Here is a 17,906-nt window from a genome sequence, read left to right as displayed (position 1 = left end):
TGCACTCTAGCCTAGGCAACAAGAGCGAAACTCCATCTCAAAAAAAAAAAAAAGGTGGAAGGGGGCAGGATAGCAAAGCCCTTTGTAGAAGAATACCAAGTAAATAAGGTTTGATAGAACTAGAAAATAATCAGCCGAGCGTGGTGGCTCAGGCCAGTAATCCCAGCACTTTGGGAGGCCGAGGCGGGCAGATCACAAGGTCAGGAGATCGAGACCATCCTGGCTAACATGGTGAAACCCCATCTCTACTAAAAATACAAAAAATTAGCCAGGCGTGGTGGCGGGCACCTGTAGTCCCAGCTACTCAGGAGGCTGAGGCAGGAGAACGGCGTAAACCTGGGAGGCGGAGCTTGCAGTGGGCCGAGACCGTGCCACTGCACTCCAGCCTGGGTGACAGAGCAAGACTCCATCTCAACCATCTCAAAAAAAAAAGAAGAACTAGAAAATAATCATTTTGTAACCTTCAGTCTAATACAGTATTTGATTTAGGGAACGATCAATGAATGCTAAAAGCACTAGGTGAAAGACTGTTGAAGAAAAATAATATTACTAGTCCTGTACTGTGTAAAGTACCACTCCATAGACTACTGACTCCTTACAAAGAGGGAAAAATACTTTACAATGGAAAGGTCTGGTATACCTATGTTGAACAAACGATTAAACTCAGTGAGACCAGTAATGGGACAAACTGATACCCTGTACCTCCTTGATGTGATGCAGTGGGAAGGATGCAACACCACCTGGGTATTAATCTCAAAATATGCATAACCTGAATCTAATTATGAGAATTAGAAACAGACAAATCCAAGTGTGGGACACAAAAGCTCTGACATGTACTCTTAAATATCAACACCATGAGAATCAAACAAACCAAAAGATAGAGGAACTGTTCCAGGTTAAAGGAGAATAAAGATTGTAAATTTAGGCCGGGTGCAGTGCCTCACGCCTGTAATCCCAGCGCTTTAGGAGGCTGAGGCAGGCGGATCACCTGGGGTCAGGAGTTCAAGATCAGCCTGGCCAACATGGCGAAACCCTGTCTCTATTTAAAAAATACAAAAATTAGCAGGGCGTGGTGGTGGGTGCTACTTGGGAGGCTGAGGCAGGAGAATCGCTTGAACTCAGGAGGCGGAGGTTGCAGTGAGACGAGATCATGCCATTTCACTCCAGCCTGGGCAACAAGAGCGAAACTCCGTCTCAAAATTAAAAAAAAAAAAAAAGGAATGTATCTGTATATCAAAGTAATAACAACCACACCAAAGTATTTAATTCAAGTAACTTTTGAACATAGTCCTTTTTTTTTTGAGACAGAGTCACACTCTGTCACCCAAGCTGGAGTGCAGTGGCGCGATCTCGTCTCACTGCAACCTCCACCTCTCCACCTCCTGGGTTCAAGTGATTCTCCTGCCTCGGCCTCCTAAGTAGCTGGGATACAGGCGCGTGCCACCACGCCCAGCTAATTTTTGTATTTTTTTAGTAGAGATGGGGTTTCGCCATGTTGGCCAGGCTGGTCTTGAACTCCTTACCCCAGGTGATCCGCCTGCCTCGGCCTCCCAAAGTGCTGGGATTACAGACATGAGCCATCGCGCCCGGCCTAATGAATGATTCTTGATTGGATTGTGGACCCTCCCCCACCAAAAGGGAAATTTGAAAGTGGATGTATGTTCGTGCTTCTCCAGCTTTGTTGTGCGTATGCATCTCTAGTGGAGATCTTGTTGAAAATTAGTTTCTGGTTCAGTACATCTGGGCTGGGGCCTGAGGTTCTGCATTTCTAACAAGCTCCCAGGTGATTGCTGGGAGCCAGTAAATTCCTTGGATGTGATGATCATGATATCATAGTTCTGTAAGAGAATGTCCTTGTTCTTGGGAGATGCATACTGAAGTATTTAGGGGTAAAATATCATGATGAGTACAGCTAATTTTCATTTGGTTTGGCAGAAAAAAACAAAAAATGCTTGTATGTATTTAGGGGACATGAAGAATAAACAAAACGTGCAGGTAAAGACAGTCCTGGCCGGGCTCGGTGGCTCACGCCTGTAATCCCAACACTTTGGGAGGCCGAGGCAGGCGGATCATGAGGTCAGGAGATTGAGACCATCCTGGCCAACATGGTGAAACCCCGTCCCTACTGAAAGTACAAAAATTACCTGGGTATGGTGGTACATGCCTGTAGTCCCCGCTACTCGGGAGGCTGAGGCAGGAGAATCACTTGAACCCGGGAAGCGGAGGTTGCAATGAGCCAAGATTGCGCCACTGCACTCCAGCCTGGCGACAGAGCGAGACTCCGTCTCAAGAAAAAAAAAAAAGAGATTGACAGTCCTAATTAATCTAGGTCTTTTCTGTGTGTTTTCAAAGGAATGAAGACATTGAGCTGATTCTCTCAGAAAACAGTTTTTCAAGTCCTGAGATGCTACGATCTCGATATTTAATGTATCCTGGCTGGCAAGTATCATCATTGAAAAATAACTAAGATTTTTTTGTAAACCCAATGATTTATTTATTTACAGAAAAAAAAAGGGAGAAGGTGAAAATACCAGATGTGGTTTGCAAGGGTGACACATGGCAGCTGGCACGGCCTGCCTGTCCGGCAGCTGCTGGCCTTGCCAGGAGCCCAGTGCTCCACCTCTTGGGCTCCAAACTGGGAGCCTTCTCAGATGTTTCAATTTAGGGAATCATCCTGTAGGCAGCAAGCACCGCTGTGCCCTGTGTTCCTCCAGCCCCTACTGAGGGCAAAGTGCCTGGCACAGAACCAAGGAGCTATAACTTTCCCAGGTGAGACTCGCTTCTGACAATACTGTCAGTCAGTCCTCTAGGGTTCCCATCTGCTGGGTTCCCTGCTCATATGGCCTAGGGAATGTTCTCTGTAGGATGCTGCACAGCCTGTGGACCTCTCCAGAGGAGAAGAGGACAAAGGAGAGAGTGTGCTGCAAAGTTACTGTAATCATACTAATACCAACACACTGGAACATTTACTGTGTGTGCTAGCTATTGTTCTAAGACTCCACTCTCTATATGGCAGCTCCTAGCCACATGGCTATTTAATGAAATGTAAATTAATAAAAATCAAAATTTATAATTCAGTCTTTCAGCCACACAGCCACATTTCAAGTGCTTCATAGCTTCCTGTGGCTGGCAGCTACCGTGTCCAACAGTGCAGATCTAGAACATTTCCATTGCCCCAGAAGGCTCTGTTGAACAGTGCTGTTGTGAGAGCTTTGTTTGTGTTGTCTCATTTACACCAATCCTGTGAAGTGGATTCCGTTATTTTATCATTTTACAGATAAGGTACCAGGGGCAGCAAAGAGTTAATGACTTGACAATTTATAGCTTAGTAGATGAAAGAACTGGATTTCAAACCCAGGTTGAATGGCTCAGAGCTTTTTCTCTTAGGCATCATGCTGCACTTATTCCTGTATAGAATGGACAATTTGTTTCTGCTCTGTTGAAGGTTTAGGGGAAGACCATTGTTAAAGCTTGGCCAGAATTAATCTCTCATGTTTATTTGGATTATCTTTGTTACTCTTACTCACTTTTCCCAAGCACCTCTCTACATCCTCCATACCACCCCTTACACCACCAACTTTTTTCATAACAAAAAATGATCTGGCCAGGCTCGGTGGCTCACGCCTGTAATCCCAGCACTTTGGGAGGCCAAGGTGGGTGGATCACGAGGTCAGGAGTTCAAGACCAGCCTGGCCAACATGGTGAAACCCCATCTCTATTAAAAATACAAAAATTAGCCAGGCGTGGTGGTGGATGCCTGTAGTCCCAGCTACTTGGGAGGCTGAGGCAGGAGAATGGCATGAAGCTGGGAGGTGGAGCTTGCAGTGAGCTGAGATCGCGCCACTGCACTCCAGCTTGGGCGACAGAGCGAGACTCCGTCTCAAAAAAAAAAAAAAAAAAAAAAAAAAGATCTGCTATGCTGTAAAAAACAAAACCAAAAAAATCCCAGAGGGTCAGTATGTAAAATTAAAGGTTTTCAGGCATATTCTTAGAAGGAATCTCTGATTTGAATCACGTCATACTTAAACAGTGAGTAAGTGGGTCATTTCTTATGTCTGAACAAGATAATGATATCTTAGCTAAAAATAAACAAATGGAGCTTCTGGGGGAACCTTCTTTCCAGTGGCTACAGCCACTGACTCTTGCTTCCTGAACCTCTGGGTCATGAGGCTCCTGTAATCACCACCAGGTGCCTAGAGAAGTGCTGTTCTCCAGTCCTTACTGACTCATGCACAAGAACCTAGCTCAGGGCCCAGACACCTGGAGGCAGACTAATCCAGGAGAGAGTAGGATAAGAGGGGCCCATTAGAAGACTGTGAATCTGGCCGGATGTGGTGGCTCACACCTGTAATCCCAGCACTTTGGGAGGCCAAGGCAGGTGGACCATGAGGTCAGGAGTTCAAGATCAGCCTGGCCAACATGGTGAAACCCCGTCTCTATTAAAAATACAAAAGTTAGCCGGGCATGGTGGCGGGCACCTGTAGTCCCAGCTACTTGGGAGGCTGAGGCAGGAGAATGGCGTGAACCCGGGAGGCGAAGCTTGCAGCAAGCTGAGATCGCACCACTGCACTCCAGCCTGGGCAACAAGAGCAAAACTCCTTCTCAAAAAAAAAAAAAAAAAAAAAGAATGTGAACTTTTTCCTCATCAGGAAGATCAGTCCTTATAGAGAATCAGAGATGGAGGGACCCCAAAATTCTCTTTCAGGCCCCCTCCTAAGTCCATTTCTAGGAATCAGATAATTTCATCTTTAACAAGATGGCAGTCATCAGTCTCCTACTCATCTCTATATATTACTCCCCTCCCACGTGGGTCAGAGCCACCACCTCAGAGTGAATGGGCTTTAGTTCCAGGATGTGCTCCGCTCTGTGCTGTGCACACATTCTCTGCCACTTCCCTCCCATATCCTTCTCTGTTCCCATCCACCCTCCTTCCACATTTTCTGGTAGAACAGCTTGTTTCTAGTTTGGGCAGAAACCTTGCTGCCTTCCCTTAGCCCCTGCAAATTCCCCTAAGGATTCAGGTACCACAGAAGCCAGAGGCCAGAGAAACCCCCAGTCTCCAAAATGACTTGTTTGGATGGGGAGAAGACAGGTCAGTCTTGCAAAAATCTTATGCCTACTACCTTACTTTAAAGAAATTAAGAAGAATAAGATACTTTCAACAATTTAAAATTAAAATTGCAGTGCTGTTTTAAAATAAAGGAAACGGGCAGGTGCGGTGGCTCACGCCTGTAATCCCAGCACTTTGGGAGGCCAAGGTGGGTGGATCACGAGGTCAGGAGTTCAAGACCAGCCTGGCCAACATGGTGAAACCCCATCTCTATTAAAAATACAAAAATTAGCCAGGCGTGGTGGTGGGCACCTGTAATCCCAGCTACTCGGGAGGCTGAGGGGGAGAATTGCTTGAACCTGGGAGGTGGAGGTTGCAGTGAGCCGAGATCGCGCCACTGCACTCCAGCCTGGGTGACAGAGCGAGACACCATCTCAAAAAAATGAAATAAAATTAATTAATTAATTAAAGGAAACAGGCTAGGCACAGTGACTCATGGCTATAATCCCAGCACCTTGGGAGGCTGTGGAGGGAGGATCACTTGAGGCCAGGAGTTCAAGACCAGCCTGGGCAGCATAGTGAGACCTTGTCTCTAATAAAAAATCAAAATTAGTTGGGCATGGTGGCATATGTCGTAGCAACTACTCAAGAAGCTGAGCTGGGAGGATCACTTGAGCCTGAGATGTCAAGGCTGTAATGAGCTATGATCACACCACTGCACTCCAGCCTGAGCAAGACCCTGTCTCAAAGAAAATAGAGCAGAGATGCCCCAGTTCCTTCTGACAGGTGTACACATCTATATGTACAACCTGTTATGCTGCCTGCAACAAAATGGCAGGGCATAGTTGGAGCCCTTAAAGAAATGGGAGCAAGACCAGGTGTGGTGGCTTACACCTGTAATCCTAGCACTTTGGGAAGTTCAGGTGGGCAGATCACTTGAGGCCAGGAGTTTGAGACCAGCCTGGCCAACATGGTGAAACCTCGTCTCTACAAACAATACAAAAATTAGCTGGGTGTGGTGGCGCACACGCCTGTGATCCCAGCTACTCAGGAGGCTGAGGCAGGAGAATTGCTTGAACCCAGGAGGCGGAGATAGCAGGGAGCCAAGATCGCACCACTGCACTCCAGCCTGGGAAACAGAGGGAGACCTTGTCTCAAAAAAAAAGAGAGAGAAATGGGAGGGCATCCTGAGCAAGAGCCCCCCACCGTACCAGGAAGGACTCCCAAACTCAGATGGGGACTGGGAGGCTTCAGAGGTACACAGGTCTTTGACATCAAGGAACTGCTAGTCTAAGGTTAGGTAAAACCTTCTTCCTCAGCTCCTGATTTAACTGGGCAGTCATGCTTCCCAGTCTCAAAATGAAAGAGGCATATACATATTTAAACAAGTTTTTGTGTGCAAAATGGCATAGAAGTAAGGGAGAATTCAAATATTTGTACTTAAAATTTTTTAAACCTTTTAAGGTATGAAGGTAAATTGAATGCTGGATCAGTCTATCCCCTAATGGTTCAGATCTGCGTATGGTTTGGCCGTCCCTTGGAGAAGACTCGCTTTGTGGCCAAATGTAAAGGTAAGCCTTGACTGAGATGTCCCAGACACTGGAAAAAGGGTGTCCCAGAGTTAATTCTGCCTCCTGGTACCATTTCAGTATTCTATGTGCTGTATGTCTTCTTACCTTTTGAAACCAAAAGTAGACAGAGGGATTTGAGGATTGTAGGTGGTCACACAATTTGGTCTCCACTCCAGTGAAAGGGTTTTCCCTCCCCTGGGAACAGTGGCAGAGCCACAGGGGAGCAACAGGGTGTGGCGGGTAGAACCTGTGAACCCTAGACCCTGGCGTATGGTCCCTCCCCAGTCCCTAAAACCCCCAGCTGTGCTGTCCTGAATTTGGCCTGTGCCTCCATGTGGGTGACAGCCCTGTCCTCTTCCTCCACCAGCAATTCAGTCCTCCATCAAGCCAAGTCCCTTCTCCGGAAACATCTACCACATCCTGGGCAAAGTGAAGTTTTCAGGTAACCAGGGGCTGGGATTTGGGAGCTCTACACCATGGAGTGCTTGCATCTCATGATGTGAGTTCAGAGCCTCTGCTGGTGCTCTGCAGACCACTGATGCTGCTCAGACTCTCAGAAACCTTCCCCACCCTGGGCCTTCACGCCATCAGGCTTGTCCATCACCCCTCTCCGCCAAGGGCCTACTTAGTCTGGGTCCTCCTGTTCCATGGCAGAGGTTTGCCCTCCTCTCCTGGATGACCTGCTCAGGGGCTCTTCTTACAGCTTTTTGACCTTCTTGTTCAGAGCCTTACACTCCACACCTCTTGAGCCAGTCATGGCCTCCTCTAGACCTAAAACCAGGAGCTGCCCCAGTGCTGAGCTCTTCAGCTCTAGATCCATTTCTGACCAAAGTCTTTGAGCTTCTGTTTGCCTTCTCCTCTCTTCTGACTAGTAGGCCTGAGGATCAGTTTAGACCTCTGGAGCCCTTGCTGTCCTGGAGTGGGCATCAGAGAAGGCCTCAAAACCAGTAGGAGTCAGTCAACTCAATGTTGAGGAAAGGTACAGTATTCCAGGGGAAGGAAATAGCATTTGCTATAATCCAGAGGCAGAAAAGACACATTTCAGGAACCAAAAAGCATTTACCGTAACTGGAGCCTGGGAGTAGGGAGAGAGGGAGTGCGTCTGTTAGGGTGTCTTCAGCTGTTATCACAGAGAACCCCCACTCAGCTAGCAGATGTTGGCTGTATAACAAGTGAGGTGCTCAAGCAGCAGAGCAAGGCCACTGAGGACGCAGGTGATGTATGTCTTCGTGTCCTCCCCTTCTTGGTGTGTCAGCTTGTCTTTCAGGTTCCTGCCCCTTATGGTTGCCAAGTGGTGCTACAGGTCTGGGTGTCAAAGCCAGACACTGCATCCAGCCAGTGAGGAGAGGCTGGCTCTTCCTGTGGGTGCCTTTGTCAGTGCAGCGCCTCCCCCAGTTTCTCTGCCGACTTCTCTCATTGGATTTTGCTGTGCCTTTCTGGACCCATCACCCATGGGGTATTGGTATTGGAAGAAGAGGGAGACAATATGGGGGGTCGGCAGCTATCAGTTTCTGCTATAGGGGACCACTGAGGGCTTCAAGCATAGAACCATCGTGGTTCAGATGGGAGAATGACATGGGTCCTTAGCTCATAGCTTTTGCTTGATTTATGTGATCAAATCAGAAACTTCGGCCCCACACCCAAGCCCACTGATCTCAGGCTCCAACAGCCAGCCCCTGCTGCTTCAGAGGTCTTGGTACTTTTGTTTTTCCCTCTCACCCATCACCTCCTTTTCTTCTTTATTTTTATTTCTTTTTTGGCCGGGTGCAGTGGCTCACGCCTGTAATCCCAGCACTTTGGGAGGCCGAGGCAAGAGGATCACTTGAGGTCAGGAGTTTGAGACCAGCCTGGCCAATATGGTGAAACCCCATCTCTACTAAAAATAAAAAAAATTAGGCCAGGCTCGGTGGCTCACACCTGTAATTCCAGCACTTTGGGAGGCCAAGGCAGGCAGATCATTTGAGGCCAGCAGTTTGAGACCAGTCTGACCAACATGGTGAAACCCTGTCTCTACTAAAAATACAAAATTAGCTGGGTGTCTTGGCGGACACCTGTAATCCCAGCTACTTGGGAGGGTGAGACAGGAGAATCACTTGAACCTGGGAGATGGAGGTTGTAGTGAGCCAAGATTGTACCACTGCACTCCAGCTTGGGCAACAAGAGCGAAACCCTGTCTCGAAAAAAAAAATTAGCCAGGCATGGTGGCACATGCCTTTAATCCCAGCTACTTGGGAGGCTGAGGTAGGAGAATCACTTGAACCCAGGAGGCGGCGGTTGCAGTGAGCCGAGATTGTGCCACTGCACTCCAGCCTGGGCGACAGAGTGAAACTCCGTCTCAATAAAATAAATAAATAAATATTTTTATTTCTTTCTTCTTTTTATTTTTTGAGACAATGTCTCACTTTGTCACCTAATCCAGAGTATAGTGGTTTGATCTCGGCTCACTGCATCCTTGACCTCCCAGGCTCAAGCGATCATCCTACCTCAGCCTCCCAAGTAGCTGGGACTATAGGCGTGAACCACCATGCCTGGCTGATTTTTTTTCTTTTTTGTGGAGACAAGGTCTCCCTATGTTGCCCAGGCTGGTCTCGAATTCCCGGGCTCAAGTGATCCTCCTGCCTCGGCCTCCCAAAGTGCTGGAATTAAGGTATTAGCCACCACACCCAGCCTCTTGTTTATTTAGATCTGCTATTGACTCTTTTTTTGTTCAAATTTAACCTCTCTTTTTTCCGGATCCTTTCTCATCCTGCCTTTCAGGGAGCCCTTGCCCACTTCTTGGGTCTCCAGTCACTCGTAGCCCTCATCTCCTTAGCATGTAGCACTTTTTCCCATTCTCATCTGTGTGACCTTCGTGCAACACTGCTGTACTGTTTTTTTGTCTGTTTTGTTTTGTTTTTGAGACAGGGTCTTGCTCTGTTGCCCAGGCTGGAGTGCAGTAGTGCAATCCTAGGTCACTGCCCACCCCAGCCTCCCAAGTAACTGGGACTACAGGAACACACCATCACACCCAGCTAATTCTTTTGTTGTACTGTTGGCTGTGCCCTCCTCCCTTGGCCTCTGAGGCCTCTGCTGAGAGCCCCCCACTTCTACCAAGGGGGTTTCTTTGCTTTTCCTCAACCACCTCTTCCATAACGGCTACTCCGGCAACCACCAGGGACTATGTGGATGTCTCACGCTCAGGGTCTTAGAGACTTTCAAATGCCACAAGTGCAGAGTCAAACTCTTCCTCTTCTCCCACCTATAAACCTTTTTTTTCTCTTGTGTTTCCCTTCTGGGATAATAGTGTCCACCTGATCACCCAGATCAGCCAAGCCAGAAACTTATTTTGTTCCTCTCTGTCTCTCTCTCTTACTCCATCCTTTCTTTTCCTTTTTAAAAAACAAAACAAAATGGGGTCTCCCTCTGTCACCCAGGCTGGAGTACAGTGGCGCAATCTCAGCTCACTGCAGCCTTGAATTCCTGGGCTCAAGTGCTCCTCCTGCCTCAGCCTCCTGAGTAGCTGGGACCACAAGCATGAGCCACTGTGCCCACCTACTCCATCCTTTCTAAGCTGTCACCAGTCACATCAGTTCTGTCTCTTGCATTTTCTCATGAATCTATCCCAACCATCTGCATTGTCACAGTCTTAGCATAGCTGTATCCTTTCAAGGCAGGCTCTCAGGGACTAATGTGTATTCTCCTTACAGACTCTGAGAGGACCATGGAGGTCTGCTACAACACACTGGCCAACTCCTTGAGCATCATGCCAGTTTTGGAAGGACCCACACCACCACCAGACTCCAAAAGCGTATCTCAAGACAGCAGCGGGCAGCAGGAGTGCTACCTTGTGTTCATCGGCTGCTCCCTGAAGGAAGACAGCATCAAGGACTGGCTGCGGCAGTCAGCTAAGCAGGTGGTTTCCAGAGCCCAGACAGACCTGACACAGATGTGACTAGACACCTCAGAGCTGCTGTTGGCCCTGAGGAGCCCCGCCACTGCCTCTCTGATGCCTCCCCACTGGGCTTCCTCTCCCTGGCCCAGCCAGCACTTGCAGGGACACTTTGAGAGAGGGAGGAAGCCACTCAGAGCAAACTCCAGGCAGGCCTGCTATGTAGTTTGCTTTGTGAGCCAGGTTCTCTGCAAGGTTTGAGTGCTAAGACTTGTAGCACAGCCTTGGGGGTTTAGTTCATCCTAGAACTCTGGGAATAGAGTTAGCTGGGGCCTGGCTCTTCTGCAGATGCTCACTAGGGACCTGTCTTTATGCTGAGGGATGGGCCACCTCACTTGGATAAGCTTCTAAATGGTTCTTGACTGTGGGGCCTTGGACTGCCCGTTTGTCTGCCTCTCATTGGTAGGGTTTAGGGATAAGAATCTACAAAGAGGCACGACCATTCCCATTTACGAAAACACTGGGCTGTCCTGTGCTGCTTGTTTCCTGCTGGCTCACAGGGCTCTGTGATGGGAAAGTGGTTTTCTCAAAGAGCAGACTAGACAGAATATTATATATCCAGGCCACAGCGCACGTGCTTTCCCCACTGCTGAGATCTTAGTCGTGTAATAGAGCCCAGAGCCCTCCCCTGCCCATGCACTCCATGAGTTCTGCTGGGACCTGACCCTCCACTCCCCATCTCTGTAGAAGCCTCAGAGGAAAGCCCTGAAGACCAGGGGGATGCTGACGCAACAGGAGATCAGGAGCATCCACGTGAGTGCCTTGCCCTGGCTTCTCCCCTCGGTGGCCCAGGGCTGTCCTCGGCTTGCCTAGCTCTGTATTTTGGATTCTCTGAGTGAGGAGCTGTTTGTAGGACATGCTGGAGGTCTTGCTTCTCCCAGGCCACAGAGGGAAGCTGCGTACAGAATTCTGGCCTTTGCAGCCTCAGTGAGGAGGGCGCAGGAGACCTCTGGTGTGACCTGGGCATCAGATTGAGTAGAGCCAGTACTTGTGGGAGAAGCTGATGACCAGAGGCCCTGCCTTGGCACCTTGTTCAAGCAACTGCAGAAGACCTATGTTACAGATGAACCAGCTAGAGCCCAGGCAAAAACTGTCTGGATCCAGAGGCTGCTCATAGGAAGGCTGTGGAACCTGAGGCCAGGATAAGAGACTGATTGAGAGACCCCCTTGATGAGCCTCCCAGCCTCCAGGCTCTAACCCCCAGCCTCTGCCTCAGTCGCCATGCTCACTGGGGCCTTTTCCTGAGGGGTTTGGGGACAAAAAGCTAAAAAGGACACAGAGTCTAGGTCCCCAGGATGCCAGTAATGAGCAGGTGGGGCAGGAAAGTATTCTGGGACTCCAGGAGCCCCTGCTTTGGATTTGAGGAGGCCCCTTTCATAAACAGCTCCTATAGGCCCGGACAACCTGGGTGCTCCTGGGGAGGACAACGTGGGCATAAGGTAGTCCTTATAATGCATGTTCCCCTGAAAGCCAACTGTGAACAAGGAGTTAAGTACAGGTAGTTTATTTTGGAAGTGATTCTAGGAGACACTAAATAGGAAACAGGAGGATGAAAGAGGAGAGGGGGAAACAGCCAATAGTGTGTTTGTGGCCGGGCGTGGTGGCTCACGCCTGTAATCCCAACACTTTGGGAGGCTGAGGTGGGTGGATCACTTGAGGTCAAGAGTTGAAGACCAGCCTGATCAATATGGTGAAACCCTGTCTCTACTAAAAATACAAAAATTAGCCAGGCGTGGTGGCGCATGCCTGTAATCCCAGCTACTCGGGAGGCTGAGGCAGGAGAATTGCATGAACCCAGGAGACGGAGGTTGCAGTGAGCCAAGATCACGCCACTGCACTCCAACCTGGGCGACAAAGCAAGACTCTATCTCAAAAAAATAAATAAATAAATAAAAGAGTGTGTTCGCACATCAGTACCACTGCGCACCATGGGAACTTCATCCCACTAGGACCTCCCAGAGCTCCTCACCTGAGAGGTGGGGAACCACCTCAGGCAGGGCTTGAGGTTTGCTGGGGGTGTTAGCTTCCTTGCTCCTCTGTATAGCAGAGTAGTCTGTCTTGCTAGGGAAACAGACTTGTTTGTTTTAATGAGTGAGTGAAGTATAGAAAGTAGTCAGATAATTATTACAGGTCTCTTTTTTCCTACAGGTAAAACGCCACTTGGAACCCCTACCTGCAGGCTACTTTTATAATGGCACCCAATTTGTTAACTTCTTTGGTGACAAAACTGATTTTCACCCACGTATCCTTGGAACAGCGTGGTCCCTGTGTGGAACCTGGGCAGTGAGGCTGGGAGTGTGTGACCCTGTCTGTAAAGCGGTTGTCTGCCAGAGCCATGCATCTGAGCCCCAGGAGCACTCTGCATGTCCACTGATGGGTCAGGAATGCACAGGGGCAAACCTCAGGGGCGAACTTTTCATTTCAGTTTCTAAAGCTGTTAAAGTTAAATTGCTCCTTTATTGAGTGATTGCTAATGTGACTCTGTGGGTTATAGTTTTTTGGTTTTGTCTTGTTTTAATTTTTTTCTGGAGATGGAGTTTCACTCTTGCTGCCCAGGCTGGAGTGCAATGGCGCAATCTCAGCTCACCGCAACCTCCATCTCCCAGGTTCAAGCGATTCTCCTGCCTCAGCCTCCCGAGTAGCTGGGATTACAGGCGCCTGCCGCCATGCCCGGCTAATTTTGTATTTTTAGTAGAAACGGAGTTTCTCCATGTTGGTCAGGCTGGTCTCAAACGCCTGACCTCAGGTGATCCTCCCGCCTCGGCCTCCTGAAGTGCTGGGATTACAGACATGAGCCACCACGCCCAGCTTAGAGATGAGGTCTCGCCATGTTGCCCAGGCTGGTCTCAAACTCCTGGGCTCAAGTGATCCGTCTACCTCAGCCCTCCAAATTGCTAGTATGGCAGGCATGAGCCACTGCGCCCAGCCTGTGAGTTATAGTTTGGATGCAGCTGCGGTGATATCCTGAAGTCTGTCATCATCAGAGTCACGATTTACAAGTCGAAGACAGCCTAATTACAACAGTTAACCTGTGAAAAGATGGATAGGGCTGAAGCTGAAGGGCTCAGTTCTAGGACCTCATTAACATCCCTGTGACAACAGCCATTGCATTCTTTGTAGCTGTGGTGCTGCCAGTATATACAAAGAGTCCATCAGGTTCCCTCTCTATGGGCCAGACACTCACTTCCTCAGCAAACCCCCCTCACCTGCCTACAGGCCCCTCTGGGCTCAGGCAGCCTCCCTTGTCCTCCAGGCTCAGAGCTCTCTTCCTTAATGAGATACCAGTCATGGACCAGTTCATGAATGACTACGTGGAAGAAGCCAACCGGGAAATTGAGAAGTATAACCAGGAGCTGGAACAGCAGGAGTATCATGACCTCTTTGAGCTGAAGCCCTAGAGGAAGGCTGGGCCCGTACGTCCTGCAGAATGTCCACCTTGGAGATGGACGAACGGGTGTCTTAACCTCAGCTCTCCTGGAGGCCCCTCCCTTAAGGGGCTGTCTTTGTTCTCCTTGGCCTATGTGTGCTGGCTTGAGTGCATGTTGTCTTTATTCCCTGTATAGCGCTGAAGAGCATCACCTGCACCATTGATTTTGGGGGTCGGGGGAATACTCAAGGATGAGCAGATGGGGCCTGCCCGTCTACGTGTGCAACTGGCAGTCCAGGAGCTCTGGGTTTCTGATAACAGGATCTCCTTTGAGCTCTTGAGGTTGGGGAGAAGCATTAGGATTAGACAGAGGAGCTACTGGGACTTAGAAGGAACCCTGGCTGCCTGAACTGTGGCCGTGTCTGGGAGGCGAGGCCACGACAGGCCTCAAGCCTCAGATGCTGCTCCATGAGAGCCATCTTCCCCAGTGGAGTGCCTGCCTCCCCCGCTAGGCCCCTTTCCCTGAAGGAGCTGGCCATACTGGCCGTGGGCCCAGTCCTGGGAGGAGCAGCACAGCCTTGCCCAGGCCCAGTCCACAGAGCCAGCAGCTTGGGTTGAGATGAATAATGTGTTCACGAATGAGGGGATTTCCCTTCTGGACTAAACTGAAGGAGAGGCTTGTTGCTTTCCAGAGGTGTGTGGCTCTTAAGTTGACATCAGCCTTTCCCCTTGTGGGTGGTTCTTTAGCTCTCCTGTCACCATTCGGGTGTCCTAATGTAGGGACAAGAGCAAGCCTGCTGCTCAGGCCCCCTGGCGAGGCTTCACCTCACTGTGGAAGGGGGCGTCCTGCAGCTGGTTAGTCTTAGGGCTGGTGGCTGATCACTTGTGGGGTCAGTCTCCAGCACCCAGCCCTCCCACAAGCCTTGCCAAGGAAGGCCTGCTTTTCAGCCACAAACTTCAGGAAACTCATCCCCCCGCTCCCCAAAGTGTTGTTGCTGGCCCTGGGCTTGTGTGGCTCCTGAGGATTGGGAATTTCAAATAATTGCAATACCTGAGTTAGAATTCCTTGTAATGGCATTGTTTTAAGCTGGACCATAAAGCAGAGGGGAATTACAAGTGTGTCCCATGCCTGACCTTCATAATTGGTGTGGGGGACGGGGGAGTCACAGCCACTGATATTTAGGTGATGTCTCTTAGGACTTCAGTGCCTCAGCTACCTGAACTGTAAATGTTTTCTGAATTTCACATATATTTTTTTTTGCATGCCTTAGGAAGAAGCACATAGGTAAAACCAGCAGTTTCCAGTAATATAGGGGGTTTTTGAGCAAGGCCCCTGGAGCAGCGGAGAGACAAGATGGAGCACATGTAGTCTGTGTGCCTGGTCACACAGAGGCCTGCATGCAAGTAGCAAAGCAGCTCTCAAGGGCTTGTCAGTAAAATATATTAGAAAAAAAAACAATTTGAAGCCAAATGAACAAAACTCCAGATACCATTGATAAGAAATTTTGCATCAAGAAGGGCTTCTGAAAAGACCCACGTGCTCCAGTCCCAGCTCCAAAAGCCACTGATGACAAGGGCCCCACTGTGGAACCTAAGTCTGGGAGCCCCCTGACTTCTGGCTGGCCAGAGGCTGGGGTCCGTCAAGGGCTTGCCTCTGCTTCAGAATCAATAACATAGATCTTAAGTGCAATTGATTAATAAGCAATGAGTTACTGTAGCTTCCTTTAGCTCTACCGAACTCTTTTTAAAAACTCAAACTTGAGCAGCCTTAGAAAAGGGGTTGGGGGGTGGGAACCACAGGCCATTTCTCTAAGTGGGCTGCTGTGAAGTTTTAAATGAAAGCTCTAGCTTTAGGAGCTTGAGCCATTTCCTGACTGCACTGGCCTGGCAGTCTGCTGCACAAGAGTTTTTAAAGAGGGGTCGGAGCCCGCCCATGAGAGCAGGTCTCACCATGTGGGGCTGTACTACGTGGTGGTCTTGGTTTCTCTTCACAGAAATGCTCTCTCACCAACTTGCCCCACTGTCCCAGCTCCTCTCCTCTTAGAGAAAAAACTGTGATTACCTCAACTTGAATATGAAACTGTGATTGAAAAAAGTCAAAACGTTAAGAAGCATCAAAGCCAAAAAGGCAAAACTGGCTGAGGCCTGTGTCGATGCTCCTCAGCCTACTCGGGAACGTGAAGGGGCAGCTGGCGAAAGGGCATTCCTGGGGCCACTTGCTCTGCCCCACTGATAAGGCACACCAGTGGTGCACTGTGAGCTCTTTGAGGACTGAGGCCAGGGGATGCCTCCTGGAACCTGCCAGGCCTCTCTGTTCTGTGAAATTCAGTATCCACTTGATTCCTCCAGGCGGAGCTCCAGGTGGGAGGAGCAGGGTCTTCTGCTGTTTCCAAAGGAATGGCTATGACACTGCTTTTGACCATAGAAGTGGATCCAGGGACCCAGCAAAGACAGCGGGGGTGGGTTCCCAGGGACAGGCAGTCCTCCAGGGGCTTACATGCTTTTTGCCAACTTTCCTGTTAGTAGCTTCAGTTTATATCACCCAGAGTGTGTGGGATAATGTTGAAGTCGCTGAAGTTATGGGTTATTTTATGTTTTTACATGGGATTTTTCTGTTTTTGATTGGAAGAAGGAGACAGAAATTGGAGGAAATGGGATTATTATCCTAGGGAAGGGCCGTTGGCAAGGAGTTGAGCCGGCCCCTCTGAGCCCTGGGCCCTTCAGGTCGCAAGAAAAAGTTCCCTCCTAAATTCTATTAGGATTTTGGAGAATTTTTGCACAGTAATAAGCTCTGGGTTGCTCCTTGGGCTTCTCAAAAGGGAAAAGTTCAATTCAAAGATTGTAAACTACGAAGTATTCCAGCCGTGTTGCTGATCTAGTTGGATAGTTGTACCTCAAAAAAGTAGGTGAGAACTGGCTTCCTCATTGTCCCAGGGTGTCAAATACTAATGACATAAGAGCTCACTTACGTGCCAAAATTCACTTTTATACTAGTTTTTCAGTGCTTTAATATTTGTAACTTAAATTTTAAAACTCGTATTTACAAACACTACTGTAACTTCAGTGAAACTGAATTGTGTGATTGAAGCTTTTTGCTTATCATAGTATTTATTACACTACTTAATTCAGTAAATATATAAAAGTAGCCTTCAATTTATTTTTATATTATTTTACATGTTTTTACCTGCAGTTGTGTATGTGAATTTACCTTGGTAATCGAGATGTCATGCTAAGGACCAATAAACTATCACTGAACAAGCAAGGCCTCCAGACGATGCCTGTGCCATACACTCAGTCCCGTGTGCTCCTGGGGCGGGGGTGACGGGGGCCGGCCCTCAGCCTCCCCTGGACGCCTCTGCTGGGGATGCTGCGGGAAGTCCTCGGAGCTCACACTCCCTCCCTAGACGCCGGAGCAGCCCGTGGAGAATAAAATTCATCTGAAGAAACCACACTGGCTTGCGGGGTGGGAACTTGGGGAGTCCCAGAACTTGGGGAGGGGCTCAAGGAAGCCGGCTATGGGAACGGGGCTCTCCCGGCCCACCCGGGTCCCTCACCCTCGTCTTAGTCCGCCGTGCACGGGTGCCGGTTCTCGGCCCCAGCCTGCCGCGGCCGAGCTGTAGTAGGAACCACGCCTTTCCAGCCTGATGGGCGCGTTTCCGCGCAGTGAAAGCTTGGCGAGGTGGCTCCTCGGTCCTACTTTATACATGGCGACGACTGGAGGCGCTGACGGGTCAAGTAAGGGACAGATTTGGCGCTGCGCGTTGGAACCGCAAGTTCTAACGGGGAGGTTTGCCGGAGCCCGCGGAGCTCTAGAGGAGCGACCAGAAAGGCATCAGCTGTCCCCGTGCAAGCTCGGGTTCCACTCGCCAGGCGGTTCCTGCCGCACGTGGCGCGGGCCTCCCACCTGACCACACCCCGGGCCCCCGCTGGCCGCGCAGGGAGGTGAGGAAAAGGGGCGCCCGCCGCCAGTCCATAGACACCCTGCTTCCT

At 49.5% G+C, this 17,906-nt stretch overlaps 1 protein-coding gene across 4 annotated transcripts in view; it reads left to right on the top strand.

The window, feature by feature from the left end:
- Nucleotides 1-17,174, top strand: part of DNAAF9 (dynein axonemal assembly factor 9) — a 162,265-nt gene extending 145,091 nt beyond the window's left edge. For 3 of the 4 annotated variants that reach the window (XM_031004883.3, XM_031004884.3, XM_055372475.2), the window contains 7 exons: nucleotides 2,353-2,439; nucleotides 6,515-6,621; nucleotides 6,989-7,063; nucleotides 10,308-10,513; nucleotides 11,237-11,302; nucleotides 12,698-12,791; nucleotides 13,835-17,174. In XM_031004883.3, the coding sequence (XP_030860743.3) occupies nucleotides 2,353-2,439; nucleotides 6,515-6,621; nucleotides 6,989-7,063; nucleotides 10,308-10,513; nucleotides 11,237-11,302; nucleotides 12,698-12,791; nucleotides 13,835-13,947 (748 nt within the window). In that variant the 3' untranslated portion in view covers nucleotides 13,948-17,174. The remainder of the gene's footprint in view (nucleotides 1-2,352; nucleotides 2,440-6,514; nucleotides 6,622-6,988; nucleotides 7,064-10,307; nucleotides 10,514-11,236; nucleotides 11,303-12,697; nucleotides 12,792-13,834) is intronic. The other variant, XM_055372473.2, reaches the window with a different exon arrangement.
- The last annotated feature ends 732 nt before the right edge of the window (nucleotides 17,175-17,906 follow it).

This window comes from Gorilla gorilla, chromosome 21, assembly GCF_029281585.2.
Source record: "Gorilla gorilla gorilla isolate KB3781 chromosome 21, NHGRI_mGorGor1-v2.1_pri, whole genome shotgun sequence".
Classification (NCBI taxonomy): domain Eukaryota; kingdom Metazoa; phylum Chordata; class Mammalia; order Primates; family Hominidae; genus Gorilla; species Gorilla gorilla.
The sequence above is the reverse complement of the archived record's forward strand: the minus strand, read 5'-3'. Positions and strand labels throughout refer to the sequence as shown.